The sequence below is a fragment of the Chamaea fasciata genome, unplaced genomic scaffold (genome assembly GCF_029207755.1).
Source record: "Chamaea fasciata isolate MVZ Bird 193981 ecotype frontalis unplaced genomic scaffold, bChaFas1.0.hap1 SCAF_6, whole genome shotgun sequence".
Classification (NCBI taxonomy): Eukaryota; Metazoa; Chordata; class Aves; order Passeriformes; family Sylviidae; genus Chamaea; species Chamaea fasciata.
The window spans coordinates 70142816-70169599 of record NW_027094091.1 but is presented as its reverse complement, the minus strand read 5'-3'; the positions used below and the strand labels follow the sequence as shown (position 1 = coordinate 70169599).

Genomic DNA, 26784 nt, shown 5'->3' with positions numbered 1-26784 from the left:
GAGGCTGACTCTTACATATCCATCTCCTTAGCTCTGGAAAATGTCAGTCTGGCATCTAAAAGAAGAAATAACAGGAGGGAAAACATGTTGAGGCTCTGCATGGTATCAAAGGCATTGCAATCATCAACTAATGTTCAAAAGGTGTTTTCAGAGAAAAATTCCTAGGGCTACACAGGGAATCTCCACTCAGATTCCCAGCTGGATTTGAGTTCATCTTCCTTCCAAACCACAGAATAAGCTTGTTTTTCTGGATATGCCCGAGGTAAAAATGTGAAAAAACAGATGGAGAAAGGGGAAAACAGAGATCTGAAAGGAAAGAACAAAGCTGAGAAACAGAAGTGACCTGTGAAATCAATGAATCCATATCCTTCTGGTGTTGGAAAAGGCACTCGTCTTTGAAGCCTGAAAGGAAAGAATTTTCTTTGGAGAACACGAAAGAGATTCTCCATTTAATATTGCTTCTGGCACTATTACTGCTGTGGGTCGCTCAGCTCCCCAGAGCAAACTGAAAGGCAAGAAGCCAAGGTGAGGAATGGATCCACCCCTCTAAGAAGAGCGCAAGGGCTGCCACAGCTGAAGGATGTGAACCCAGGAACTGCAGGTTTTCCCTCAGCATCTGAATTTTCATCTGTCTGAAAACAGAGTTCGACTCAGGAACCAGGAATCGAAAGTCATCACAGCGCAACACCACAACCGTGCAACGTTCCCACCCCAAATAAGACAACGACTAAACAAGCCACTGTTAGAACCTTTAAGCAACTCTCAAGTGGCTGGTGGGTATGACCCAGGTATTTGAGTTGTCTCCGCCGGCATAAATCACTCCGATCCCTTCCTCTGGAGCTCCATCCCCCTGCACAGCTCACCGTCCTCTCTCTGCGAGGAATGGATTATTTTAAACACAAGCAGTTCATATCTGCACCTTGATGCCTTTTCAGAGGTATTCCCAAACAGGAGGAAAGTTACACAGGAATTTGATCCTAAGAGAGTTACTCTGTTTCAGGAATGACAGGGGCTGCTTGGACGCTCCAGACCTGGACTCCCAGGAAACAAGGGATTAAAAAAAAAAGGCAACTACAGTCAAGACAGGTGGTGTCCTGCTAAAAAGCACCTTGCCAGGATCCCGCTGGGGAAAAGCTATCAAGTTTCCCGCTGAAGGCAGGCTTTGAATGGCACTGGATATGGCGTTTACCGGCTCTCCCTTACGCACATGATCGGCTCCTGAGGGAGGAGCTCGTTCCCAAGGCTACCGAGTCAGGCAGAGGGGCTGCAGTAAGGAGCAGATGGCTCCCAGCAGGGCTTGGCAAGCTGGATTGCCAGCCCGTAGCACGGAAAAAACAGGAGCGAAGGTGGGGTGATGAGTGCCCCCCTTCTTTCCCAGCCCCACAGTAAGGAGCAAAACCTCAGTTTCTCCAAAATCCCGGAGAAACAAAGCCCAGCGCTGCCTGCCCACACGTAGGTGCTGGCCCCCTCCCAGGTGAGTTTTCACGCTTCGTTAACACCTGGGACTGCTGGAGGATTAAAATCTCGCTAGAGGATACCGCAGAGCTTCAGGATATTGTAGGGTATTGTATTTACCTAAGCACTCATTTGCCTCTTATCCCTGTGGATAAGAAGAATATTTTTTGCTTCTGGGTGGTGCAATAAAAGCCTTTTCCTCGAGCTGTTTTCCACTTGTGATTGCAGTGCAGCAAGGAGAATGGAGACCGGAGGGGTCTCTTTGCAGCTGGTTAATTCTTACTTTTCTTGGGCAGTCCACGTAAAATCACTTTCCCCCTTTCATCTGTCTTTCGGGCCTAGGTGGATTTATTTTTTTCTCTTGTAAATGAAAATGATGTAGTACCCCTGAGGAATGGTTATGTGCTCTAAATCTTAGTCAGATATTTAAATAAATCAACATACCTGTCTGTCTCTTGAGATTTCTCAGGCTTGATCTCTCCAGCTGAGGATTTTGTTTTGGGCCCAGTTCATACACCTGTTCCTGGAAGCTTTTATCAAGGTGGTCTTTTGAAAAATCTGAAACGAGGGACAGCCTACGGACACCTGTGTGTTCGTTCCTGAAATCGAGATCCAAACTGGCGCAGTCAGACATGGAATTTCCTTTGCTGAAGCGGTCGCCTCATGACTGTGCACCCTCTCCTTCCCCTTGAAAATACCAGGGAACACAGAAACTTGTCCTCTCTGACAAGATCGGTGTAAAAAAATAAAAATATCCCAGTTTTCATTACTGAGAAACTTGTCCTCTCTGACAAGATCGGTGTAAAAACCAAAAACATTCCAGTTTTTATTGCTGAACTGGATTTAGGGCAAACTGCTTTTGAATCTTTCGCCTTTGAGCCTCTGGGCGTTTTGGCGGGAGAAAAATCTCCCCACCCCGACTTCCGCCTTCAGTCAGCTCACGGCTCACCCCTGCAAAACGTGCCACCTTAGCGGCCAAATACAACATGGAAAAATGCTCCAGGCCCTTCCCTACCCCCGTGAGAGGATCTTCATCTCCGGCCTCAAGCGCGCCAACGCTAAACCACCTGGGCCTCCCCACCACAAGATGGTGCCCACGCCGTGAGGGGAGGGCGGCCATGGCGGGGCCGGGGGCCTCGACGCCGCGCTTCCCGGCGGAGCGGGCGGCTCGGGCTGGCCCCTTCCCGCGGGGGAGCAGGCGGCAGGAGCGGGGCGGCTCTCCCGAGGGCGAGGCGGGCCGGCAGCAGCGGCCTGCGGAGCGCTGAGGGGTCGGAGCCGCGCGGAGCTGCGGTCCCTCACGGCCCGCGGCGGGCGAGGACGGGACGTGGGCCGCCTGAAAGGAGGCGGCTCCTCGCACCTGCAGGCCGGCCACGGAAGGGCTCGCGGGTAAGGTTCTCCTCTGCTCGCCTTGCTGGCCCCTCAGGGTTGGGCTCTGGCGGCAAGGGCTCCGCTTGTCCCCGCAGTGTCGCCCGCAGGAAGCAGCCAGCCGCGGGGCGGCTGTGGCGGGCGGAGGGGTTTGTTGGAGGGCTTCGCTTGGCCGGGTGCGGCGGGTGCTGCCGGAGCTGCCCCGTGGCCTGCCGTGCGGCCACAACCGCTCCAGAGGACGAGTGGCGCGGGAAAACCCAAACGAGCTCCACGGGAGACTTAGCGGTGCCGTCTGATTTTAAAACTGCCGCTGAGCTGCGGATTTTTCTCCTTTCCTCCTCTCTCTTTTCTCTTCTGTCTGCATCTGGCGTCGTCCTGACGAAACAAACCAGAAGAGTTGGACAAAGAGGAAGCTTACCTCCCCTAAAAATACACCTTGAAGTCCTCCTGCAGTTTTAAAATTAGATGGGCAGAAATAGGTGGGGTTTTTTTCATAAAGTTGACTCTTAATAGATTAAAAGGCAAATACACATCTTTTTTCTTCACAGGTGCTGTTCCAATGAACAGGAATATCCAGGTAGTTCACAGGATTTGTTTGCTATTAGAAAATTCCTGTCTCTGCTGCGTGTCGTTATTTTTTTGCCCCAGAAGACAACGCATGAGTTTAGTGATTTTTATACAGTTGTATATCTAACATTTGGAAGTTTCTCCCACAGAAGGGTCATAAATGAGTTTGAAAATCGATGGCAAACTGAGATTTGATTTACTGATTTACTCAGACTGATGATTCAAACTGACGCCACACCCTCAGGAATGGAGCAAATAATCCATTGTCTGATCAATTCCAATAAAATAAGACAGTGTGAATTGGCTCGAGTTTCCTTCCTTTGGTGCTCAAGGTTTTATATAACCAAACTCTCCTCTTATTCTATAGTTTCCCTCAGAAAGGTGGAGATGTGCAGAAGAGGCTGCATGAAGTGAGTTGAAATTTGCGGCAGCTTCTTAAATTCAGGTGAGTCCTTGTCTCTGCTGAGTCTTTGGACAATCCCACCAGCACTATTTTGAGCAGCCTCTTTTTTATTTAGGTCATGTCTTCAGTATTTTGGTTGGTTTAGTTTGGTTCCTTGTTTTTTCTCCTTCAGACCACTGATCTATGCGAGCAACAGGAAATCCGTTTCAGTTTGATTGGCAGAGCAAGCTGCTGGAAATGCAGTTGGAGAGAGATGAATTCCAGGATAGCAGGTATGAAGGCTGAGACAGATTTATGGGGAGTGTTTGTATGAGCTTTGGGAGGCACAGCAGGCTTCCTCAGGGAGAACTTCCCTCCAGGAATAACTCTATAGCACTCCTGGGTTAGAAAACAACTCAGTATTTAGTTGTAAAAACCTGCAGTTAATCAACTGAAGTATCAGCCTGTGAGGATAAAACTCCAGGTGAATCCTGCTTTCTAAATTATTTTATTTCTGTTTCCCAGTTCAGACGAAAGGAATTGCAGAGCCGAGAGGATCTACAAACACAGTTAAAAAACATTACTGGAGAGCTGGAAGCTGCCAGTGAGCAGCAGGACGAGGTGCTGAGGGAGGCTGGCAGCCAAAATGAACATCTGACAAAGGTGGACCACGGCCTCGAGGAATTACTTCTGGAATTACGTGGCATCCTAATGGACTGCAAAGACAGCGCGGGCAGGAAGCTTTGTGAGCCTGGGGACATTATCAGCCTGAGCACAGCGTTTTGTGGTGGCCTGCGGGATTTGGACTCACAGGTGTCCCATCTCAAAGGAAAGCTGGTCCTGGTTAGTGAACAAAGCCCTAATTTCCCTGCCAGCGCTCTGTGTTCTGGCTGTCAGGAAATATATTTGAAAACTCCCTGAGCCCCCTCCCTGCCTGGCCTGGGCAAAGGGTTATGGCATGAAGAGGTGCAAGTGCCACTTGGCAGTGAAGGTGGCAGCCTTTTACACTGGTTTTCTGCTGGGATTTACCACGTTTCCACAGCTCAGGGTGGCAGCAAAAGGGGGGAAATCACACTCTAGAGTCTGCTGTTCAGACTGCCGTTTCTTCAGGGGTTTGCTGTGTCATCTGCTCACAACAGGTCGAGGAAGAGCTGCAGTCACTGACTAAAGGTTCACAGGCCCAAAGGGAATTTCTGCTCCAGCAGCATCAAATGAGGTACCCACTCTCTGGTTTTTTATTCATGAGGCATAACCAGACATTTTTCACGTGTTCCACAGGGAATTCCTTCATCATCATGATGATGATGGTATTTGGGGTGGGGTGACTAGGGGGTAGCAAGCAATGTTTTTGAGGACTTCAATAATTGTTCTATCAAGGTGTTTATTTGCTCATGACTCTCTGCTGCTTTTTTGCTTCCATGCTGACAATCTCCTGGTTTATTTACTGCCACAAAAATTCTATTTTGGAAGAATCTCTACACCTTACTTTTCCAAGTGTCGCTTAAGTGGACACATGGAATTTTTTGGGACACCAGTTCCACCACTAAAAGACAAGACAGAAAGTAATTTTGGTGGTCAAATCAGCTTTTTCTTGCTGGTTTCTCTAGGAGTTTTGTCCTTTCTTGTCTGAGATGTCCTAATTTTTACCTGGCGACCCACTTGAGTAATACAGTAACCCCTTCAAAGTAAAACTATCCATAGCTTGGTGCTTAAAAGCAGAACATCGAAATGACTACTCTTCTGACAAGTTGAAGAAGCTATTCTTTGCCAAGGTGGAATTATAGCCGGTGTATTCTTTTGGGAAGAGGATTGAGCAGCTAAGAAATGAGCACGAGGTGGCAGCACTGCCTCATTTGAAAGCTGACAGTGCCTTGCAAGTACCATCCCAAGCCCGGTGCAGACAGATCATTAAATCTGGGGTTTGATCGTAGTGTAGAAAATCTGAAGAGTCACTTTATTTTGAGAGGAAGCTTAGGCTGCTCCTACACTCCACTCTCTGCTCTCTTCTTTTGGTTTCTCAGTGCTTTTGTTTAGGTGCAGCACTGGTCACGCAGGGTGTGAACTGAAAACGGAAAAAAAACCAGAAACCCCACAAAAACACACAATATAGAGGAGAGGCAAAACATCTGTGTGCTAAGCAGGCTGAGAATGAGGAGGCTGCTTCTCCTTTGATGGTTCTTACAGCTCTCAAACTTCCCATAGAGAACAAGCAAGAACCCCAGATTTGGTGCGTCCACATCAAGTCTGTCACCTGGAATCCACAGTCTGTCAGCTCCGTTCCCAGTTAGGAGAAGTGAAGAGGATCTGTGAAAACAAGGTGTGTGTGGATTTGCCTGCTAGAAAATGAGTGCGTGGAGATCTGAAATGTTCCAGAGACAGGAGGAAAGTCTTTTGATGAGGGATTGATGATCCCTCCCTTTTGATGAGGGATCAGAAAAACTGTCTGGATAATAGGATAAATTACATTATCTTAAACTTTGCACATAGGAGTATCTTTATTAGATGGCCTTGTAGACTGGTCCATCATCTCATACCCTAGCAGAAGTCGCCTCCTTTCAGAGAAAGTGAACCCTACTTGATACAAAACATGTTTGCCTGGAGATTTCTGAATGTAGCCGCGGTGAAGGAATAGTCCTCTGTGAAAAAAGGTCTTTTTTTTTTTCCCCCAAAGTGTTATTTTACCATTCCAGTCGGCATTTTTCTTGTAGATAAGGCACTTCTGAAGAGCTCTGGATCAGGGTGGAAGCCAAATTACTCTCCAGAACCTCGGTTAAGTCTGAAATGAAACTGAGCTTAATCACTAAAAGAAGACAATACAATCATGAGCACACCCAGGGAATAACTTTGTTGTGCCAAAAGATAGCATTTGTACTTCTTTCAAGTAGGACCTGGAAGGAACCCATGAGAAACCCAATGTGCTGTTTAAATAGAATGCTGTAAGATAATTCTTCATGAATATTTGCCTTTTTCTAGGTCAAAGATCTTGAGAAGCAGTTGCACCTAGCTCATTCTGAGACAGCAGAAGCTCAGACAGACGAGGCACAACGTGGCCAAGAATCTGGAAATCTGAATTACCAGATTCATCAACTGTTGGTAAAAATAAGTGATTTTATTGAAAAAACTTGCTTTCTAAAATTACTATCCTTATTTCTGGTGTTCAGATTTGCACTTGCTCGTTTTCCCTTTTAATTAACTTTGAGGATTATTTATAACAAGAAATCCGAATTAGCCTGAGGGCCTTTGCCAATAGCAACGAGGGACGTTCAGAATTAAGACTTAACTTTGTCATAAATTCAAAGCCACAGAAACCTATGCAAATTATATAAAGATGCTGAGCTACCTCCACTTTAACCTCACAATATAGATCCCTCTGTTAAGGAACCTTGGTCCCTTAACACATACTTTGCAAGACTTATGCAATATTCAATTAGTCAACAACAGCAGAAGTTATGATTAGCAGAAATGCCCATTGGCAATTCAGTGTGGGCCACACTGTAAATTCATATTGTTGAAATGAGTGTGTTAGTGTTTTCAACATTATTTACATTTTAAATTGTCGTTAAGAGAAAAAAGAATCCTAAATTTATTTAGGAGGCAGATTATTTTAATTTCTCGTAGACTGAACTCCATTAAAAGAGAGATAGAACTAAGCCTAGAAAAAGAGCAGAACGAGTGATTCTGGGATCAGAAGAGCAACAGAAACATGCAGCTGCAGAGCATGGAAAAGGCACTGAAGGAAACGAGGGTGGAGTGTCGCAGACAAATGGAGTGCCAGGTTAGTGGTTTTGGCTCTAAACCTCCGAAATTACTTTTTACGCATTTCCAGAAACTTTAATGCTACCAGATCTACCAGCCACGTTGTTGAATGTGATATTTTCAGCAGTGAGCATGTCTGTAAGAGTGGTTAGTAAATTAAAGGCTTTCATAATGCTTTACTTAATTCAGTATTTAATGAAAATGTAATGAATTTTGTTTCTAAACCGTGTATAAAATGTAATAAAGCTTACTTATATTAATGAAGGATTTCTGTACCGGCGAGTGCTGTGACAAAATTCCTTCTGACAAAGTAAATGCTGCGTTTACATTCCCCTTTTTTCCAAACTTCAACCTGTCAAAAATGAGCTGTAATTAGATAACCTTCTTTGCATTATGAATAAAGATCCAGTTGATTCCTTTATTTTCAACCAGACCATAGGTTTGAGCTAACTCACACATCATTCTAGATTTTCCCAATCCATTATTTTTTGTTGGAAGTCCTCCCACCAGGAAGTTCACTCAATTCTTCTGTTTGCACTTTGCACTCTTACCAGTTTCTGAATCACAGTACTTTGGGCTTTAAATGGTGCACATTGCTGCCTGCAGGAATTAAATCAGTAATCAATTCCTCATGTAATTATTTTCACCCCAACTTCACAGAGCAGCCAGTCAAGTTTTTTCACTTAAAATTCTTTAGCCTTATGGTCAGGCAATACTCCTGGAATTCTAACAGCACTCAGTTAGTGGGCTGAGGAGGAGAATATTATAACATTGCCACTAACAATGAATCATTCTCTGGTGAAAAGCAGCTGCCAAAAGGCTGATGCAGGCTGGAATGACCTCGGTGAGATGAGTGTCCACGCCGGAACAGAAACAGAAATACAAAGTGTTACTGAGAAGCAGCGGACAGGCAGCGCTCAGAATTCCAGACTGAGGACGCTGGTTATTTCTCAGACAAGAAATACAGGATGTGGTACTCCCATGCAGGTCAGCATCTTCACAAGAAAAATCACTTCACACAGGGAATTTCGTCTTCTTTTGTGAAGCTGGGAATGGAAATCACGTTCACGTGCTTGGTAAGGTTCATTGTTCTGTAAAGCCATCAGATCCAATTCTGCTGCACCCTCTTTGCCTGGTTTAGCAGTTTTCACACAAGTAATTTGTCTGTTTCACTCTGGTTTTCCTTCTTGCCCCAAACTGGGATTTTAAGTAGTGGTGTCCACACATCTTTGTGGTTATTTTACGTAATTATGTGTATTACGTGTAATTGGGTTTTTTTTTATGTAAGCAGAGTGCAAGGGATGAGAAAGAAGCCAGGATACATGAGATGGAAGCCAGGCTGAGTGAGCTGGAGCTGGACAAGGTTCAGCTGGATAGCACATGCACCGAGAGGCTCCAGGCACTGAATGATGCAAAACTGGAAAAAGATGAGCTCCTGCAGGAGCTCCGGGCTGGCCAGAGGGAGCTAGCTGGCCTTGCAGGTAGGGATCTTCAGCTCGGCTCAGCTCCCACAGCTGCTAATTTGGGCTCATGTTAAAAATAAAAGAGCAGCCTGCTGGCTGAATCCAAATATGGCTGCTGGTACAGGACGAGATTCCTGCCAGCGCAGGGTGGTCAGATTCTTCCAGGGAGCTGTGTCATGGCGTGGGATTCTGGCGCTGAAGGGGGGGAACGCAATCTTTATGGCCCATCTCACTATGAGCAAAAATATTTAAAACTGCCCGAGTCAGGCAGATGAAAAAAGCAGATCTAGTAAATCACAAAATAGCAACCTGAGCCTTTTTTTTTTTTTTTCAAGAGCAGTATGTAAGAGCAGTACTGGATCCCGTTAACCATCTCTGGTCAAATTATAGTGAAACTTTATTTTGTTGCAGATTTGCTGCAACACGTATTAAAAGCTGATGCTTTAACTTCAGTGTTTTCACAGCTAATGTGTGGGAAACTCAATCAAGATGTGTTATTAAAATATATACAGGTGTATAAAATTACAAAACTAAAAAGACTTCTGAAATACATAAATATGAATATATTATTTAAAATAGAGAAAAAGCGGGATCTGGACTGTAAATCACATTTGACAGTGAAAATAGATTTGTACATAGTTCTTGATACATTTAATTATCTACTTGATATTTGAATCTCCCTCCAAGCTGGCTTTCATTGATTTTGATCAGTTTTATCCACATCGTTGTTCTTCTTTTGGTTTTGTACTTCTACCTTTAGATTTCAATGAAATTCTAGTGTTGTTCTGGTTTTTCACTACAGAAAACATCAGCTCTAATCTCCCATCGAAAAAAATAATTCTTTAGCTATTTTCTTCATAGATTTTGTATAAATCCCCAGAAGTGACCTGATGTGTCTCCCAGGTATTTTCATTAATTTCAGCCTCAAAATCTATGTGAGGCCACAAGTTAGTGCAGGCATTTCATTTTTCAGGAATGTTTTCTGGTTTACTTCCTGATGCGGTGGCAAACATTTACATCAAGGAACAAAGGACAGTTCCTTCTGTGAAATCCCTGCAGCATCAGGCACTCCCATTCTCTTTTCTCTGAGTTAATCAATTTATACTTCTGAAGATAAAGAAGGAAAAAGGACTGATTTTAATTTAGTACTACAGTGAGGACCCAACAGGTTGCAGAAGGACTTGAATCAAAGTCTGCTTTAATCTTTTTGGTTCTTGCACCACTAGTTATTGTAAAAATGAAGCAGCTCCAACACTTGAGACAGATTCTATCTGGGTGATCGTCTGGTTTCCTAGCTGGAATGTGGAAAAGGAGGATTTGGTCTGACTCAGTGTCACTTTCACCCATTGTGAAGCTGAGGATTTGTTCCCCTTATAAGCCCTGCTGAAACCAGTGTGTTCACCTTAAAAAATACCTTTTTTTAAAAATGAAAATGGGGTAGCAAAGTGTTTCCAACCAGTTCCATCCCCAGATGTAGCAAAGGTCAGTGGGAGCAGTGCTTTGAACATGTGAAATGCTGAAAAATCCAGTTCTCAGCAGTGAAAAAATCCAGTTTTCACTGGAAGAAAAAGTTTTTTGAACCAGGCCTTTGCCTCAAGTCCAGAGCAGTAAAATGAGAATAATACTGCACTTCATGTCCAAGATGGCTGTGGCAATAAAGGGGTTTGTGTGTGCAGACAGCTCAGCTGCTACAGGGATGAGTGTCTGGAAAACATCCACCCTCAGGTGCTCCCATGTCTCCTTCAACGCTGTGTCTGTGCCCTGTACAGCGACACTTGAGGTGATGGGTTAAAAAGGACAAAACAAGAGTCAAGGGGGAAAAAAACATATCCACTTGGATGAGCTGAGGTAAGAATTGACAACAGAGTGCCTTTGTAAATCGTTTTTAACTGAATTATTTTATTTCAGAAGCCTTGCAGGCTGGACATTTTGAAGGAAGCGCCATTGCAGGGTCTAAAGAGGATTCTTCAAGAATTGACAAGCTCAGACAGTGACATTCCCTCCATGGATCTCAGCAGCCATGGCGGGAGAAAATCCCCTTTAACAACCACGAGGAATGCAGTGTAAGAAGAATAGATTTATTTCTGTTGTGGGCTGTGTATTTACGGTGCCCTCAGAAACTGGGATCTGGCTCTTGATGTGCTTCAGGAGCAGAGTGGGATGTGTTTCTGCAAGGTCAGGTTTACACATAAGCTTGAGATAATCTGCAAACTTCCAAAGCTTCTGTTGTTTGCCAGACTACTCTGATGCTTTAAGTGGTAGGGAAATAGAAGGTGGCCACAGCATTTGCCTTTAGTGCTTGCTTTTATTTTTGTTCACAACTCCGTTCTTCTTTTTTCTTCCTGCCATATATAAGTATCTAAATGCAGGAATTTTTTTTTTTTTTTTTTTTTTTACTAAGCACATGAAAATCGATACAGCACAAATGATGATGTTTCTAATCCAGATCGTTGGGATACTTCATAAAAGAAAATGTTGTTAATGAATTTTGATTAGGATTAAATCAACACTGCAGCTGGAGAGGCTGCTACTGAAGCACAGTGGGAAAGCACAGTGAGAACTTTAGGATTTCTTACTTCAGGACAGTGAGAAGTGCTTTCACTTAGCAGAGTAACCTGCTTCTTACAGTACTCATCTGAGGTTCAGTTTCTAAGGCTTTTTTTAATACAGCCCCAATCCTGAGCTTGTTTGTATTGTTTTATTCATAATGCTAAGAGCTTCCTGGGAATTACAAAACAAACCTTTCATGTCACTTTCATCCCACTAAGCAAGAGCTCTGAACCATATTTGCATTGTTTGCTTTTAATTTCCATGTATGAGAGCTGGAGACTCCATATGAGAGCTTCACATTGTCACTGTGGATGCTGGCTAGCATGACCAAAGTTTAGCAGAATCCTTCCAGAGTGCAGGTTTTGCCCTCATTTTGTTTTCAGGGCTCCTTCCCACTCACATCCCGCAGATCTTCAGTCCCAGGATGTTTCCCTGCTCCTTACATCCCTTGGTAAGTTTTCACTGGCAGCATTGAGGTCAAACTGGAACATTACAGAATATTATAAAGAATATAGCCCCAATACAGTGTCTTTTCCTAGGAATTTACTCACATGCCTCTCAGCAGGTGCTGTTACAAAGTCTTTATTGCACTTGCTACAAAATCCATATTTTGCTGGAAAGCGGCTCCTCAAAGGCTGACACCCAAAATTGGTAACTTCCATGTTACTTGTGTAATTGGCATCAATAGCATTGTCCCATTTTTGGAGCCTAAATTTAGGCTCCTGAGTTCTTTATTTGGATTCTTAGGTATGGATGGGCTTTTTAGAGGAATCAAAAAATGCTGTTGGTTTCCTTCTGAGTACTGGATGGTCAGTACCTTTTAAACTGTGGTGACATGAATTTTGTTCCCCAAAAGAAATATGAGGATCTGGCTTTGAGCAGCAGGGTATGAAGATATAAATCTTAACTACCTTGTCTTTTCTTGCCCATGGATTATCCATTCTGTGAAAATTGCCTGCAGACACCGATATTGTTCTCTATTTAGAGTTTAAGCCACTGTGCTACAGAGATAGACTCTGTTCAGTGTGAGGAGTAACTGCTCTGGGTATTCTTTTTGTACCTCTTAGTATTAAAGAAAATCTTCTGGGTCATTACTGTCTGCCTTCTAGCAAACCAACTGCAGTGTCCAGGCATTTTCCTAATGCCTTAGGAAATTAATTAACGTTAATACATTAACAGTGACAAGATAAATTCCACACGCCACTAATTTTAAGGCCTGGTCAATTGCCTTATTCAAATTAAGAGGCTGTAAGGATGCGTGACATCAATATTTCCTGTAAAAAAAATACCTCTAATAGCTGTTGTGGTTCCTGTAACGCATTTAGTAAAGTTCTGGGGTTTACTGAAAATATTGGCGTAGATTTTATTTTGTAAGAACTTCAATTCAAAGGGAACGTTTAGGTAATTTATAATGGCCTTTTTATTATTATTGATGATAACATTATTACTATTTTTCCCTAGCTTCTCAGCCCATGGAAACTAGAAAGCCCACACCAAAGAGGCTACAGAACAAGATGGAAAGCCTGCAAAACCTGGTGGAATCATCACAGCTAAAAAAAACCAAGGTGCCAGTATTTACCAAAAATATTCCTGTTTTATTGAAAAAACACACACTGTCCAGAAACTGTTCTCGGTACCTGCCAGAGCTCTACCTGTGCTTTTACTAGCACACACTAGTTTTACTAGCAGTTCCCACTTCTGCACTGTCCTGCTCCTGGGAGGGTAATTAGATTAACTCCACAATGCCTCTTAACTCTAATAAGCTTCAGGATCCTTAACATGTCAAACATGGCAGCTGTTTAGGGGTGTCCTTGTGTGCTGTCACGGGGAATTTTTCACAAGCTGATGATGCTTTCATGGAAACTGCAAGATTTCCAAAACTTAGTTGCATGAGCTTCTGGGATGGCAGGATGCCAAATGAGATGGGGTTTATTTTCTCTGCGCTTTTTCTTATGGCACATTCCAGTCTCTTTCCCCTTTTCTCCTTCAAGTCTCGTTGCACAGATTTGGGAAATTATTATTTCCCCTCATCACGCAGTGCATTTGTGTCAGGGACGTACAAGTGACCTGATGTAGATCAAACTAATGAAGTTATTTATATAAATAAGCCAAAATTAAGCGTTCTCATTTTTGTTCTTTGCCATCCGTGTTAATATCCTTAGAGGTTTTTCTATATTCACATAAAGAATTGCAAACTGAAGCTGCATTTGTAAGGGCTTGGTAGGTACAGCATAACTTGTTACGGGAGGACTTCACGAAGCTTCAGGTGGCTGCACCTGAGACCTCAACCTTGGGAGTACAAGGTAGTGTTTAGCTAATCTGTTCTTCTGCTATTTTCAGCCACGTCTCCAATGATCAGAACTCAGGAGGTGAAGACAAAGAAATCCAAGGAAAAGGAGAGACGGCTGTCCAGGTGAAGGCGCTGTATGCATTAGTGGTCGCTTTCACGTAGGTACACTGTGTTTAAAATAAGTTACGTTTTTAAAGATTAATAACAAAAGCCTTTACGATTTTTAAACTCTTGTTTATAGCTCTTATTTTAAATGAGCAGGAAGTACAGAGTAGAAAGGGACCTTAAGGATAATCTCATTCCAACCCCCTGCCATGGGCACGGACACTTTCCACTATCCCAGGTTGCTCCAAGCCCTGTCCAGCCTGGCCTTGGACACTTCCAGGGATGGGGCAGGCACAGCTTCTCTGGGCACCCTGTGCCAGGGCCTCACCACTCTCACAGGGAAGAATTTCTCCCTATGTCTGAGCTAAATTCTTCCTCTTGAAGTTTGAATTCCATACCGTACTGTGACTCATTTAAGCAAGAATGGACTCATCAAATTTTAGTTCAAGTCTTGTCTGGGGAGAAGAAATTACTGAGTTGTTCCTAAGATGTCCTCAGTTATTGCCAGTGGTATTTTAATCCTAGGAGGTTTTTTGGTTTTTTGTGGATTTTTTGGGGTTTTTTTTCCTCATAATTTTTACACTGTTTTTGATAGTTTTTGCAGCTGTGTTGCAAGCTCAGTCGAAATATTAGTAAAAGCATCTCCCTTGTCCTAGGAATTGGTTGCATTGAGAATGAAAGGATTGGTTGAAACGGTGCATGTATCACAGTTTGGACTTGCCACACATCTTGGACAAATCTACCAAAATTTTCTTAAGAGGAGAGAATACGTGTAGAGAATAAGAACCCTTGGGAAAGGTCACTGGTCAGTGCACTCCCAGTTGTGTTCAACGAGCCAAGCTAGAAAGAGTTGCAGAAGCTGGAGCTGTGTGCCAAAGGCAGGGAGCAGCTGGAGGGGTCAGAGAGAAGAGAGGGGCATCTGCCAGTCCAAAACAGCAGCCTAACATCCTTTAGCTGGAACCAGCAGAGCTGGGGACATGTCTGGGCTTCCCCCCCGTCACCAGCAGCAGGCAAGGAACAGCTCGTAGGCACATGAGCCTTAGAGCAGCTCAATAGATGCTGGCCTCTGTGCTTGTCATTCCATGTCATGCAGGTGGATGGCACGGGAGGACTGTTAGGCCGAGCTTGCCCACAGCAAGGACGCCACAGATGGCAGCCGACCCCCGGGAGAGAAAACCCAACACCAGGCTAATGTGTGGAGACACTCCAAAGGGTAAGTTCAGCTCCCAGAGAGAATGTGGGATGGGCGTGGGTTTTGCAAAGCAAACTAGCTGCAGTGAAGGTTTTTGTGGGAGACTTTAAAATGGTTTATGCCCAGTCCCCTCAGGCTGCTTGCACAGATCACCATCCAGCATGCAGCATTTGGGCACCAAACTATTTCACTCAAAGGAATAGTTTGTGTTTCGCATGAAAATAATCAAATTGTCTAGTTTGTCAGAAGTTTGTTGTCAGAGGTATGAGCAGGTGACCTTTAAAGGTAGCTCTGTGGTTGCAGGCTTTGCCAAGCTGTGAGTGAGACAGTTTGTTGTTTGCTTGGAAATCTCCCGAGCTGCTGGCTGTTAGACCCACTCAGGAGTGTCAACAGTAAGTTGTTTCTCACATGTAGCTTCACTGCTCTCACAGCCAGGACATTGACAGCTATCAGCCATTCCAGCAGCATCTTTTTTATGCAGCAAGGCAACTTTGTTTAAATCGACTTTCACCTTTGAGCGAACAGATTGTTCGATAATGAGAAAACACCCCTGTGAACTTGGAGAAAATACTGCTAGGTTCCTCCAGAAAAACTGAAATCCAGATTGCTTCCTTTCACCACACCCAAACCATTTAATTTACACAGCATAGGTCCTGCTGGGGAAGCAGTGATGGGAACGACAAAATAATTTAGAGGCTGCAGCAAAAGCTCATTGCGGGTCTTTGCAGAAACCACAGATGATCATTCAGCAAGACGACACAACCCTGAGGAGTGTGAGTTGTCTGTGGGATCAAAGCACAGGGCGTTTTAAAAAAAAAAATTGTTCTCAGTTTGAAAGACTTCTCAGGGTTGGTCTGTTTGACATGTTCAGCGCTGCATTAGAGAATCTATTCTAGCATAGGTTAAGTAGCTTTCTAGTGAATAACTTAATCTAATGGCACAGTTAATCTCCTCAGACAAGCCTCAAGCGTGTGTATAAATACGCTCAGGTGGCAGTGGCTGCGCGACAAGCGCTTCTTAAGCTGACAGCATCTCACTGGTTGAGGAGCTTGCATTAGGGGGAAGATATTTGTAATCACCTTGATGTGAAATGTTTTGCTTTGACTTCAGGGATTTCTGAAGATCGCCTTCTATTGCCGTTGTGTATTAGATATAGTATCCACTTCAAGTTTCTAGTTAGAAAAGCCAAGTGCAAAGAATACAGCTGAGGTTGTTTCACGGGATAAAAATCAAAATTCCATCTTGCCAGTACACTTGTTCCTTGGCCTTAGTCTCTCTCCCTCCTCACCCTCCCCTCAATACCCTCCCAGGAGTTCCTTGAATTAGTTTGTGGCCAGGTCTGCAGGAGCAGGCAGCCCCACCCACTCTCTGAAAAGCTGGTACCCAAGTCCCAGTAAGAACATTTTCAACACTTGTTCTTCCCAGCAGCTCTAGCATTTTCCAACCAACTGGATGCCCATTAACTCACCAGGTGCAGGAGGTCAGCCTCTGAAGTTCGTGTTCCAGTCTTTCACCAAAGCTATTCTATTTCACACATCCAGACTGCTCCACCACACAGAGCAGGAGAATTAGCAGAGGTGTTTAGATCAGTGATGTGCTTTTTGAAGTACATCTTCCAAACCAAAGTGTTAATTACTTTCAGATCTCCTGCAAAACTCTGCTCTCCCAGACCAAGCTCACTCGAGGGAAGGGCTGTTTGCAGGCCAGAGCTCGGTTCAGTATTGTGGAAAGAGGAGCTTGCTCAAGTGGCATCATGTATTTGTACCCAAAAATACAAAAGGCAGGGAAGCAGAGCAGCTTTCTGCTTCTATCACATAAAGATACCAACTAGCTGAAGCTGGAAGTATTCTACTTCATCACTAGAAGGCCACAACTTAAAATAAATTCAAGCTGAAAAGCTTAGTCTTAAAAAATATTTACAAGGTTAAGCCAAGTATTTGCTTACAATACTGTGTCACTGTGCCACCTAACTCTGTTCCAGCCAGAACCCTATTCCCTAGCCGTCACAGCATTCCAGGTTTTTTTTAAAGCCTGCTCCCACCCTGACAAAGTAATTCATTAAGCCGAGACAGTCCTTTCTGACCTTTGCTCTCCCCTCAGCAGGAGTGGAGCTGCCTGCCAAGCCTTTCATTTGAGCCGAGGTGACTGCTGGACAGTAGGGGGTAGAGAATGAACTATTTTGGGGTTCAACCTCTTGTTACTCGCAAGAGGGGGGGGGCCACTTCTCACCAATCACTTCCTCAGCACTAAGATTTCACGTCAAGTGGCTCACTTGGATCAAAGTTGCCAAAACGAGTGAGGTCACTGGTCAACTGGTAGTGAACTGTCAATCTGAAAATGTTTATTGTTTCCTTAATACATTACATAAATTAAAACGCTTAAGCTCCTGTTACAGTGCTGGTAACCACACCTCCCAGTACGCTTCCCAGGCCCAAGCAGCGGGTACCAAGATGCATCCCACTCAAAGCAACACTAACTCGAGTCCAGGGTCCAGATCCACCTGGACAGGCAGGTGCTTGGAATGCTGCTCATGCCTTCTTAGCCTACTTGTGTCTCTTCAGCACACGCTCAAAGTTGATTTTTCAGGTTGCCAAAAGATTTCCTAAAGAGATCTGCTGCTTACGTGGTTTGATACGGGATTTCCACAGCTCTGCACTTGAGAGGGTCTCCTAGAGAAGAAGGGGAGCCCCCCTAAGGTTTAGGGGCTCAGTGATTCACCTAGGCAGCTCTGCCATTAGATCAGCAGCTTCCACCTTCCCATTAATGGTATCCCCACCACTGGTGAACAATTTGATCTTCGTGTTCAGTCACTAGGGTCCTGTTACTGCATTCTTCCCAGCGTCTGACCTTCCCATTCTCCACCAAGATAAATTTCCACTCTACTCTGGTGTCTGCGGGCAGACTGATGGATTCGGACCAGAAGCCATCCTTGTCACACCTGAGGGGGACGTAGCTGTGCCACTGGCCCAGACACTCGTGGTCCCCCGTGACACCGATGAGCTGCGCGTCCGAGTGGGTGATGTAGTGCACACGGAAAGACACGTGGATGTTCTGGAACATGGGGGGCACGGCTGCAACTCTCTTTGCTTTCGAGTCCCCATCACAGCAGTCTCCTTGCTCCCATTCCTTGCTGTCTGAGTCTTCCATGCTGCCATCCTTGCCATCCTCCCCTTCGACCAGGTGCTCAGAAACAACTTCCCACTCTTCATGGTCCAAGTCCCTCCTCTCAGCTGGCTGACACGGCTGCTCCTCATTTCTGTCCTTACAGTCATCGTCAGAGGCTCCTGCCAAGTTCATCACGCACCATCCGTCACTTGCCTGTCCCACCTGGGCTCCCGGATCGCCTGCCTGGCTGCCGGCCACATCAGCGAGATGCTCCCCCGTGTCCGTGACAGCGTGCTTCGGGATCAGCTTCTCCAGCTCCACAGCTTCGCCCGGAACTGCACCGCTCGGTACGTGGTTAAGCTCTTCCCTTGAAACAGCCGCCAGATCCTCTCCTGGTTTCCAAAGGCCGGACCGGGCAGTAGCCGCGCCCTCCCGCCTCACCGGCTCCCCGGCCGCCGCAGCATCCTCCGCAAGTGACACTGAGGGAGAACGGCAGCGGGTTAAACCGAGCGCCGGCAAACCCAAGTTCCCGCAGGCTCGGGCAGCCCGGGACACCCCGAGCATCGCCTCCCCATCCCCATCCCCGTACCTGTGGCCGCCGGCCCCGCGCCGGCCCGCCGGGGCCCCTCTCTGCCGGCCGCCGCCGCCTCGCCGCCCGCCTCGGCTCGCCGGTCGCCGTCGCCGTACCAGAACCAGGCGACGATGGCGGCCAGCAGCCCCACGAGCAGCGCCGGCCACAGCCCCGCGCCCAGCCAGCCCCAGCCGCGGGGCTCGGCGGGCAGCACGGGCGGGCCGCGGTCGCGGGCCATGGCCGGGCGCTGCAGCAGCGGGACCCGCCGCGGCCGCGCCCCCGGCGCCGCTTTAAGCCGCGCTCCGGATCCGGGGAGGAGCCGCCCCGGGCCGGGCGGGGCTGGGCTGAGCCGCGCCGCGGAGGCGTGAGCTCCCGAAGGCAGGGCCGAGAAAGTTTCCACTTGTTACTTCTCTGCCTTCTCTCAGAATTGATGGGGGTCTAAGGGACCTGTAGAGGCCACCTAAGCCCAAGCCCCCTGCCGAGGCAGGGTCACGAAGGGCGGGTTGAATTCTAGCAGTGCTGGTGGGCTTAGGTGCTCCAACAGGCGTGTGCTGAGGGGGACTGATTGACTGGTAATTTTAATCCTTGTGCTGGTGAAAATCCTGTCCTGCTCTGATACCTTTGAGAACCGAGACGAATTCCCTACTGATTTTGTAGCCTCTTCATCATACCGTAATGACTACAACTGGATTCCTTTACGTAGCCCTGCTCTCCTGGCTTCTGTATTATGCTCAGGAAGCTTTTTGGACTACCAGGACTTCAGAGTCCATTAATGCAGAGGATATTTGATGTTTAATTAGGTTTACCTTCATTTTATTACTCTCGAGGTGATGATGTCAAACCTAATTTCAAAATGAAGAGGTTATACACGTGAACCTTACTAGAAACCCGAGAAATTTAGTAAGCACACCTTGGGACTTTGTATTTTGAATTGGCAGTTCCAGAGTGACAAACTGAAAATGTTTATAATACCAAAGATTAGCACTAGGGAAGGAGCGAGGGGAGGCAATTCCACTCGGTTCTGATTACTGTCTTTTTTTAATCCATCCTCTTTATCTGACCAAAGGTGTGGTCATGACTGGATCTCTAAAGCCCACTGATGAGATTTTTCCCACTATCTCATTAGACAAGAGAATGGCTAAGTGGATGTCCCAGTAAGTCTATTTCCAGTGTGTGAACTCCTTAATCTTTCAGTGTCAGTTCGAGCAGTGCACCCTCAGCTTAACGGGACAGTAAATGTCAATCGAATTTATAGAAGCACAAGTGTGCAGCCTCCGTGGGGCAGCTCCCTGGCTGACATGGAGGAGGGTGGCTGTGCAGAGACACAGAATTCATGATCTAAATACCTTCCCTTTCTTTGCCTACCACAGTAGCTAGGAAACTGTCTCCTCCAGCAAAGTGCTGAGCTGGTGCTTAAGTCAAAATATCTATTTTGGTACTTGGCGGTCTGGGCTGTGTCCTGGCATGGGCTGAAAGTGCACTGCTCACATCTCCTGCTCAGTGACACAGGGGAAGGAAAGAGCTGTGGGGCCAGGATATGCCTGGGCACTTTCTCAGTGACTGAGGGATTGGGTGTACTCTACCACTGTCGGTGCTTCAAGGTGCGGCTCAGGCTTGCTGCTTCAAACAGACCCTTGGCTGTAATGAGCTGTACTGACTACTGAAACTTTGTGGAGTAGGCGATTATTTTGCAGTTTACTAAGGTTCCTTTTCTCCTAGCCTTCAAAAAGTTCCCTGCTCTGTGTCTGTGCACCACCTTGCTGAGCTGGGATTGCCAGTCCGGGTGCCTTCCCACCTGCTGTTCTGTAAGTACGATGCGTGCACTGCAATTTAGACTTCCCGGCCACCTCCCTGCAGCAGAGCAGATACAACCCATTAATTATTGTAGCATCACACTAAAAGGGCATCCTCCTGCCAGTCCTCAGCGCAGATGAGGAGGTGGTGTTTGGAGCTGCTAACCCCACATTTCTTTCCTGGAGCACATTTGATAAAACAGCATAGATAGGAAGAGACATCAAGCAAACACAGCTTAGAAGAGACTCCTGCAGGAACCCTTAAGGAAAGGTTTATTATGAAGATACAGAAATGCACAGGATGAAAGGCAGCGTGCTGCTTTAATGGGTAGAGCAAAGGTCTCCTCTGCTGTTCATCTCCATGCTCATTCAGGCCTCTTCTGGTGCCAGACTTTTTCACCCAGCACCTGCAAAAGAAACTAAAGCAAAGCACCCCGATTGCTTTGAGTACTCAGGGTAATTGTTGATAGCACAAATGCATTTGTGTCGTTACAAAAAGAGGGAGTCACCAAGCTTGTGACAAAGAGACAGGCAAGGAAGGACAGTTCAGTAATTCACATTCCCAGCCTAGTCCTGCATTGTCCCCAGAGGGCCTTTCCCTTCGAGAGGCAGCATGGATTTATGTGGATGCGATGGGTTTTACCCGTGCCTGTAGCAGTGATCATTGTGCGGGCAGCAGCTGAGTTGTTTGCTTTGCAACTCCTCTTAGGGTGCCTAGAATTAATTTGCTGTCTCCTGTTTTTGTCAAACAAGGGTCTCAGTGAATACTAAGGGTGAAACTCCTGAGCTGCTGATCAGTTGCAGAGTGTTAGAAGCACAGATGCTGGACAGGGGAGAACTGAGAAGGGTCACTGAGGGCTGAGGTTCCTCTTCTGAAGGAAATGCGTGGACCATTGCAGACGGTAACTTATCCCTTTGAAGGCTTTGGTCTCTTCCCCTCTAGGAATTCTTGAAGTGCTCATATCCTGTAGAACTTGGAGACTTCTGTCTCCTTAGAGGATTTCCAGAGCAGATAAACAGAAATGCTCCAAAATGCAACTGAGATTTTTTTTTTTAGAGCTTTTATCAGAACCGAGCATGGTGTCTGTACAATAGAGGGACGAGGAATCAAATTCTTTAAGTCTCAGGGATGTAATTCTGTTTCTAATGAATTCAAGACTTCAGTTTGCTCTTGCAGTCGTTCCTGATGTGGCATTACTTTGAGAGCAGTGTTCTGTGAGTGAGGCTGAGTTAGTTGCACCATGGTTTGCTCAGCAAGTGGGAGAGCGCTGGAAAAGCAGGAAAGTATTTGGAAAAGCCACACGTGACTTTGCAGAATTCCCAGCTGGCTGGCCCGAGATCAGGAGCCTCCAGCCTGACGCCTTTCCACGTTTCCGAACCAAAACCAAAACAGGAGGGCAGATATTTACTCCCCCAGCTCTGTGACCGAGGCAGCGGCCAAAGGTGTTGTCACGAAGGGCTGGCGCACGGGCGGTGTCTCAGCGGAACTCTGTTCCTCTGTCGGCTGTGCCATCTAGTGTGGTGACAGGGAACCTCCGGTGAGAAACGGAGCGCCTGCTCAGCCAGACCTGTGTGCTGCTGTCCTGGCTCTGACAGAGGCACTTGGGGTTGTATTTGGGGAGCTCCTGTGAGGCTGGCTGATGCCGGGGAGGGAATGCTCTTAAAGCCCTGTGTGTGTGTGGTGCTTCGTCCAGTTCTGCAACGGAGCAAAATGGAAACGTGAGTAAGTAAGAAAGAAATAGAAATACAAATCCGGGGGGCCTGTTACTCCATGTGGATGTGCTTTGGGGTCCTCTGTAAGGGCCACAGGCAGCTCTGTTGCTGGAGCAGATGCCAAGTGCTGGTGCTGCAGCGCTGTGCTTTGGGAGTTACCCCTTGCAGCAGCTGCGAGGTATAGCCACGTTCGGCACCACTGATTGTTTCAGTGTGAAGAATTCCTCTTCCGGTTTACCTGGAAACAGTCAGGTGTTAATAGGAGATGGGAGAAGGAGCAATGTCACATCTTCTTTTCCCATCTTGACCATAACTCCCAGAGTTTAGGCTAAAGTAGCCTGCCTGGGAGCCAGGTTAAAATCTAAAATTCAAGACTGATGCCGTGGAGGTTCCCAGGCATTTGTTTTACACTTTCTGTGTTGGATCCCTACCCAAGCAGGCAGAAAAATGGGAAAAGTATTCACGTTCGTGGAGGAAACCATGAGCTGACTGGCGTTCTGCCCCGTCCACCTCCCATATTATTTGGAGTATCTCAGCTGGGAACACTGGACGCTCTTGTGCAGCATTGCACAGCAGTCAGCAGGTGGCACAGGAGGAGTATGGCTGGCAGCAAAAGCTCTTCCCTCCCAAACAGACAGGAGATGCTTTCTCTCAGCTGCTGTTAACCTCCTGAAGAGTGGTTGGTTAGTAATGAGGACACCCCAGATCCAGACCTCCATTCCATTATGAGCCATGAAAATCTGGAAGGCAGCTAAAAGGGACCTGAGGAGTCCGCTTTAGGCCTGGTGTCATTCTTCTTTGAGAACAGTGACCCAGCCTGGACACAGGTGTCACCCCCAAAGGTCTTGCCCAGGCTGAGAAGCACAGAGCACACGGGTTTTCCATCCATTTTTTAGCACACAGGTTGCGATTCTGAGTTTGCTCTGCTGTTTTTCCATGTTAGAATGCATTTCATCCTTGCTTAGCTGACTCAAAACACCTAAGAGGTCTAATGCCGTTCTTCCCTGCTCTACCCGTAGTAGTCTGACTTGGAATTCCTTCTTGGGTTTGAGGTATTGCTTGTCCTGCCAGTCTCTTACTGCATTTCCCAGGCTTTCTGTGGATTTCTGTCCTGTGACAGTAGTGTCAATCACAGCTTTCCCTACATCCCTTTTCCTCCTAGGTTTGTTTCCTGCGAGCCATTATTTGCCAGCTTTTTCAGTTTATTAGTCACTCTGTGCAAGTCACACTTCCTATTTTGTTATTCTTCATTCTCCATTTCCCCAACTGGTACAGCTGCATTCCAGGTTCCCTTCCATGGTTGGTGCCTGTTGCTTTTTACCTCCTCCCAGGCATAAAGCAATATTTGGCTAAATTGTCTCAAGCTTGTCTCGGATTTCACTGAAGTTGTGGTACTCAGCAGCTCTTAGAAATTGAATCGTAAATGAGATTTCCCAGCAAAATCCTGCTGACAGACTTTCATGGCTGTCTCACATCCTGGAGACATCCTGCTTTGACTTCCATGTGGATTCTTTACACTGCCGTGCCCATAGGAAAATGCAGCATTGAAAGACAGGTGAAGTGTGGTATTATTTCACACTCTTTCTTTGATGTAGGCCAAACCTTTTTAGAAATTCTGAATACGAGCCTTGACGCCCCCATGTTTCAGGTGCCACTTTCCTGAAAGCTGCAAGAAAGTAGTATTGTTTTATAAATCGCATGATTTAATTCAAGACGGGGCCAGGGGTTTTTTGTTTGTTTTCTGTGCTGCCTGGCTGCTTTCCATGTGGGGATTCTTGGGAAAGGACTCTACCAAATGGTCTGTAAGCTCTGATGGTAGCGCTTATCTTCCTGACCTGAGTAAGTTTGCTTAGAGGTGTGGCATCACTGAGTTGCAGGGAGATGCCTTCACTGGTGGTACGTATCTTTCCTCCCTGAAAATAAAAAGCCGGGGCTATAAAATAAGGTCGCAGTAGGGGTCTTTCGTGTGCCTTGAAGCGCAGTCTCGCTGCCATCAAATCTACGTGTCCTGTTCTGAATCTGTCCCCGCAAGTTCCTCTTTCCCGGGTTCAGTGTGTGAGGGGGGACGTCACCGGTCACCTAGTCATGTGCTGCTTGGGTCTGGTGACAGGGCAAAGCAAGAAGTGCCTTCCCACACAGCCTTGTCAGAGGGCAGCCTTGTCGGGCTCCGTCCTGAGGCCCGGGTCACATGCTAGAACCGTGGTAGGGGCGCTTTTTGGCTTCCCCAAAGTGTTCCCTTTGGTGCCAAGGGACACAGCTGACCTACACGAGATACTGCAGACTGTGCTGAAGCCCAGTGGCTCCCATCCTAGGGCCCAGCTCTGCTTCTGGCCTATATTTAAGATATTAAGTACTCAGAACTGAGGCTGGCAGGCACCCAAGTGCAACAGGGCGCTGGGGCTGGAGCCTGGGATCTGACAAGGAGTGGGGACAGAGGAGCTGGGTTCTGGAAGAAGCACAGACCTAGAAATTGCCAAAGGGTGCTGGTTGCTTGGCTTTGCTCTCAAGGCACCGTTTGCCTTCCCTTTCCCCCTCAGTGTTTTTTCCTCGGTGCCTCTTCTGTGTCGAGCAGATGATAAAACAGTCGAAGGCAGCATTGCTGTCAGCAGCTGCGAGCAGTTGTCCTGGAGGGAGCCTGGCGTCCTGCCCATCCAAACAGTCCCGGGATTTTGTTTACTGCACTGGGATAAAACCCTGCTATGCACTGGTGCCGGCACATCGTGGGGCCAAAGCTTTGCCTTCAGCAGGGATCGGGAGCCACGTGCCGCAGCCTGGCTCTACACTGCCCTCAGGGGCTGGGGGTATGGGGAAAACAAATCCTAAGGCAGGAGATTCCATAGCCTCCCTACCAGGATTAGACCCCTAGGATACCCTTCGTTCCTTTAGCCCTTTGCACAACATTTCCCTCCTCCTGACGAAGCGTCACTTGAGACCTCCACCTGTGGCACATTTTCAGGGAAGCTGGTGGCTGTCCCACCCTCGGGCAGTGCCGCCCTGGCCCGGGATGGGAGCTGAGGGCTGTCCCACACACAGCCCCGTTGTCTGAGCTGGCAGACAGGAGCTGTTTGTATCCAGGCTGACGTACAAAGCGTTTGTTTTCCAGCGGCTGCCAGTGGCCAGCCGGGGATGGGGATGACTCGTTCCAGGCCTACCAAGTGTGCTTTTAAGTGCAGTGGACACTGGGAATCAGGGAGAGACTTCTAATGTGAGCTTTTTGTCTTTCCTCGTCTGTGGCAGCGAGTTGGGTGCACTTTAAGGGCTGACATCCCAGGTTTTGTGCATGGGAAGGCTCCAGAGAGCTCAGCCCTGCTGCCCTGGTGCTGCCAGCTAGAAGATACTTACGACTGCAGAGTTTTAATTAGAGTTAGTTGATCGCCCGAGTAAATCATGATGTGATGCGGGCTGGCAAGATCATCTAATTGCAGCCTTCAATCCCTGTGTTTCCTTCAGGAACAGCGGAGGATCTCAGGCTGTGATATAAGACAGGCTCAGAACAAAGCAGGCTCTGATAGTAGGTTTGCAGCCTCTCTGAAATGCACTCAGCAGTGAAAATCCCTGGCTCTCCGTGCAAGACCTCCACTTCTCCTCGGTAAAACTGTGTGGAGAGGTAGTCTGCCTCTGGGCTTTAATGCAGCAGCAGGTGTTCTAAGGGCCAGAGTCTGCTCTTGAACTCTTGCAAATCAAAAAAGCAGTTGAGAATTGGCTACAAAATGATGAAAATGAGACTCCTAGAGTTCCTGCCATGGAGCATCGCTCACCTTTGTATGTCGGAGTGGCGTTTATGTGGGACAGGACTCTGACGTGAGGGAAATGTGTGCTCATTTTAAATGTGCCCTCCCTAGCGCATGCAGTTCCCTTAAAACTTAGGCGTAGGTTGAAACTCAGTCAAAGTCCCGAGTGGAACTTTGGATAATAAAATAAGTGGAACGGGAACTCTCTGCCACTTCAGGAAGGTCTGGGCCAGGGTCTGGGGTGCTCATCCACCGCTGTGGGATTTGGGCCCTGAAGTCTCACTGGGGGTTGTAGATCATCCTGTAATCTTCCCCTTTTTAGGAGGCATGCATGCCATACTATAGGAGAAAAAGTGCATGATCACCATGGATTCTGTTCGATTGAGAGGTTCTGTATAGTATCTGTCATGTCCAGGGGTACCAGGAGAGGTTTTCAAGGCTGGAGGGTGAAGTCTCTGCTCTGCAGTGTTAGATATCGATGGGGAAGTGTGTGACTGATAAAGTACCTGGCCTGCATGACTTACCTGTCTGTCAGAAACCTTGCCCGCTCCTTATAGCTCTCCCTAGAATAAAACCAGAGACACATTTTTATGGTGATTCGGGCTTCGTTGCTTGTTTGTAAGGCAGGAGTGAATGCAATTCTGGTCGGGTTTTGCATTTCTCCAGGTCTTTTTTTTGCCAGGTTCTCCTTTGCTCTACTGCTGGGAACAGCATGGGCTCATATCAGCTGTGGTTTTGGTTTCTCC

General features: G+C 46.8%; 2 protein-coding genes and 1 long non-coding RNA gene across 4 annotated transcripts; 2 read left to right on the top strand and 1 right to left on the bottom strand.

The window, feature by feature from the left end:
• The first annotated feature begins 2820 nt into the window (after positions 1-2820).
• CCDC158 (coiled-coil domain containing 158) lies at positions 2821-8949 on the top strand. 2 transcript variants are annotated; one of them, XM_066185066.1, is made up of 10 exons: positions 2821-2841; positions 3755-3832; positions 3963-4062; positions 4300-4612; positions 4909-4985; positions 5972-6086; positions 6743-6862; positions 7388-7544; positions 8332-8601; positions 8817-8949. In XM_066185066.1, exons 3-8 carry the CDS (start codon positions 3974-3976, stop codon positions 7400-7402), a joined length of 729 nt encoding a protein of 242 aa, XP_066041163.1. In that variant the 5' UTR covers positions 2821-2841; positions 3755-3832; positions 3963-3973; the 3' UTR covers positions 7403-7544; positions 8332-8601; positions 8817-8949. The 2 variants fall into 2 exon arrangements, 1 of the variants encoding a protein (XP_066041163.1); XR_010721369.1 differs by lacking the exons at positions 2821-2841; positions 8817-8949 and having other exon boundaries at positions 3751-3832; positions 4300-4985; positions 5791-6086; positions 6743-7544; positions 8332-8585.
• Positions 8950-10949: 2000 nt separating this feature from the next.
• On the top strand, positions 10950-13970 carry LOC136290755 (uncharacterized). Its single transcript, XR_010721367.1, has 3 exons — positions 10950-11051; positions 13000-13103; positions 13879-13970. It is a non-coding gene; the product is annotated as an uncharacterized lncRNA (long non-coding RNA).
• Positions 13971-17449: 3479 nt separating this feature from the next.
• STBD1 (starch binding domain 1) lies at positions 17450-19076 on the bottom strand. Its single transcript, XM_066185065.1, has 2 exons — positions 18820-19076; positions 17450-18709 (listed from the first exon to the last, which is right to left on the bottom strand). Exons 1-2 carry the CDS (start codon positions 19037-19039, stop codon positions 17886-17888), a joined length of 1044 nt encoding a protein of 347 aa, XP_066041162.1. The 5' UTR covers positions 19040-19076; the 3' UTR covers positions 17450-17885.
• Positions 19077-26784: the final 7708 nt, after the last annotated feature.

Bases quoted from the DNA above. Each gene is read 5' to 3' on its own strand.
- STBD1 (XM_066185065.1), bottom strand. From the start codon at position 19,039: ATGGCCCGCGACCGCGGCCCGCCCGTGCTGCCCGCCGAGCCCCGCGGC. The intron at 18,710-18,819 runs GTACGGGGATGG...GTTCTCCCTCAG, and splicing joins CGCGGGGCCGGCGGCCACAG to TGTCACTTGCGGAGGATGCT.
- CCDC158 (XM_066185066.1), top strand. From the start codon at position 3,974: ATGCGAGCAACAGGAAATCCGTTTCAGTTTGATTGGCAGAGCAAGCTG. The intron at 4,613-4,908 runs GTTAGTGAACAA...TGCTCACAACAG, and splicing joins TCAAAGGAAAGCTGGTCCTG to GTCGAGGAAGAGCTGCAGTC. The intron at 4,986-5,971 runs GTACCCACTCTC...AACTTCCCATAG, and splicing joins CTCCAGCAGCATCAAATGAG to AGAACAAGCAAGAACCCCAG.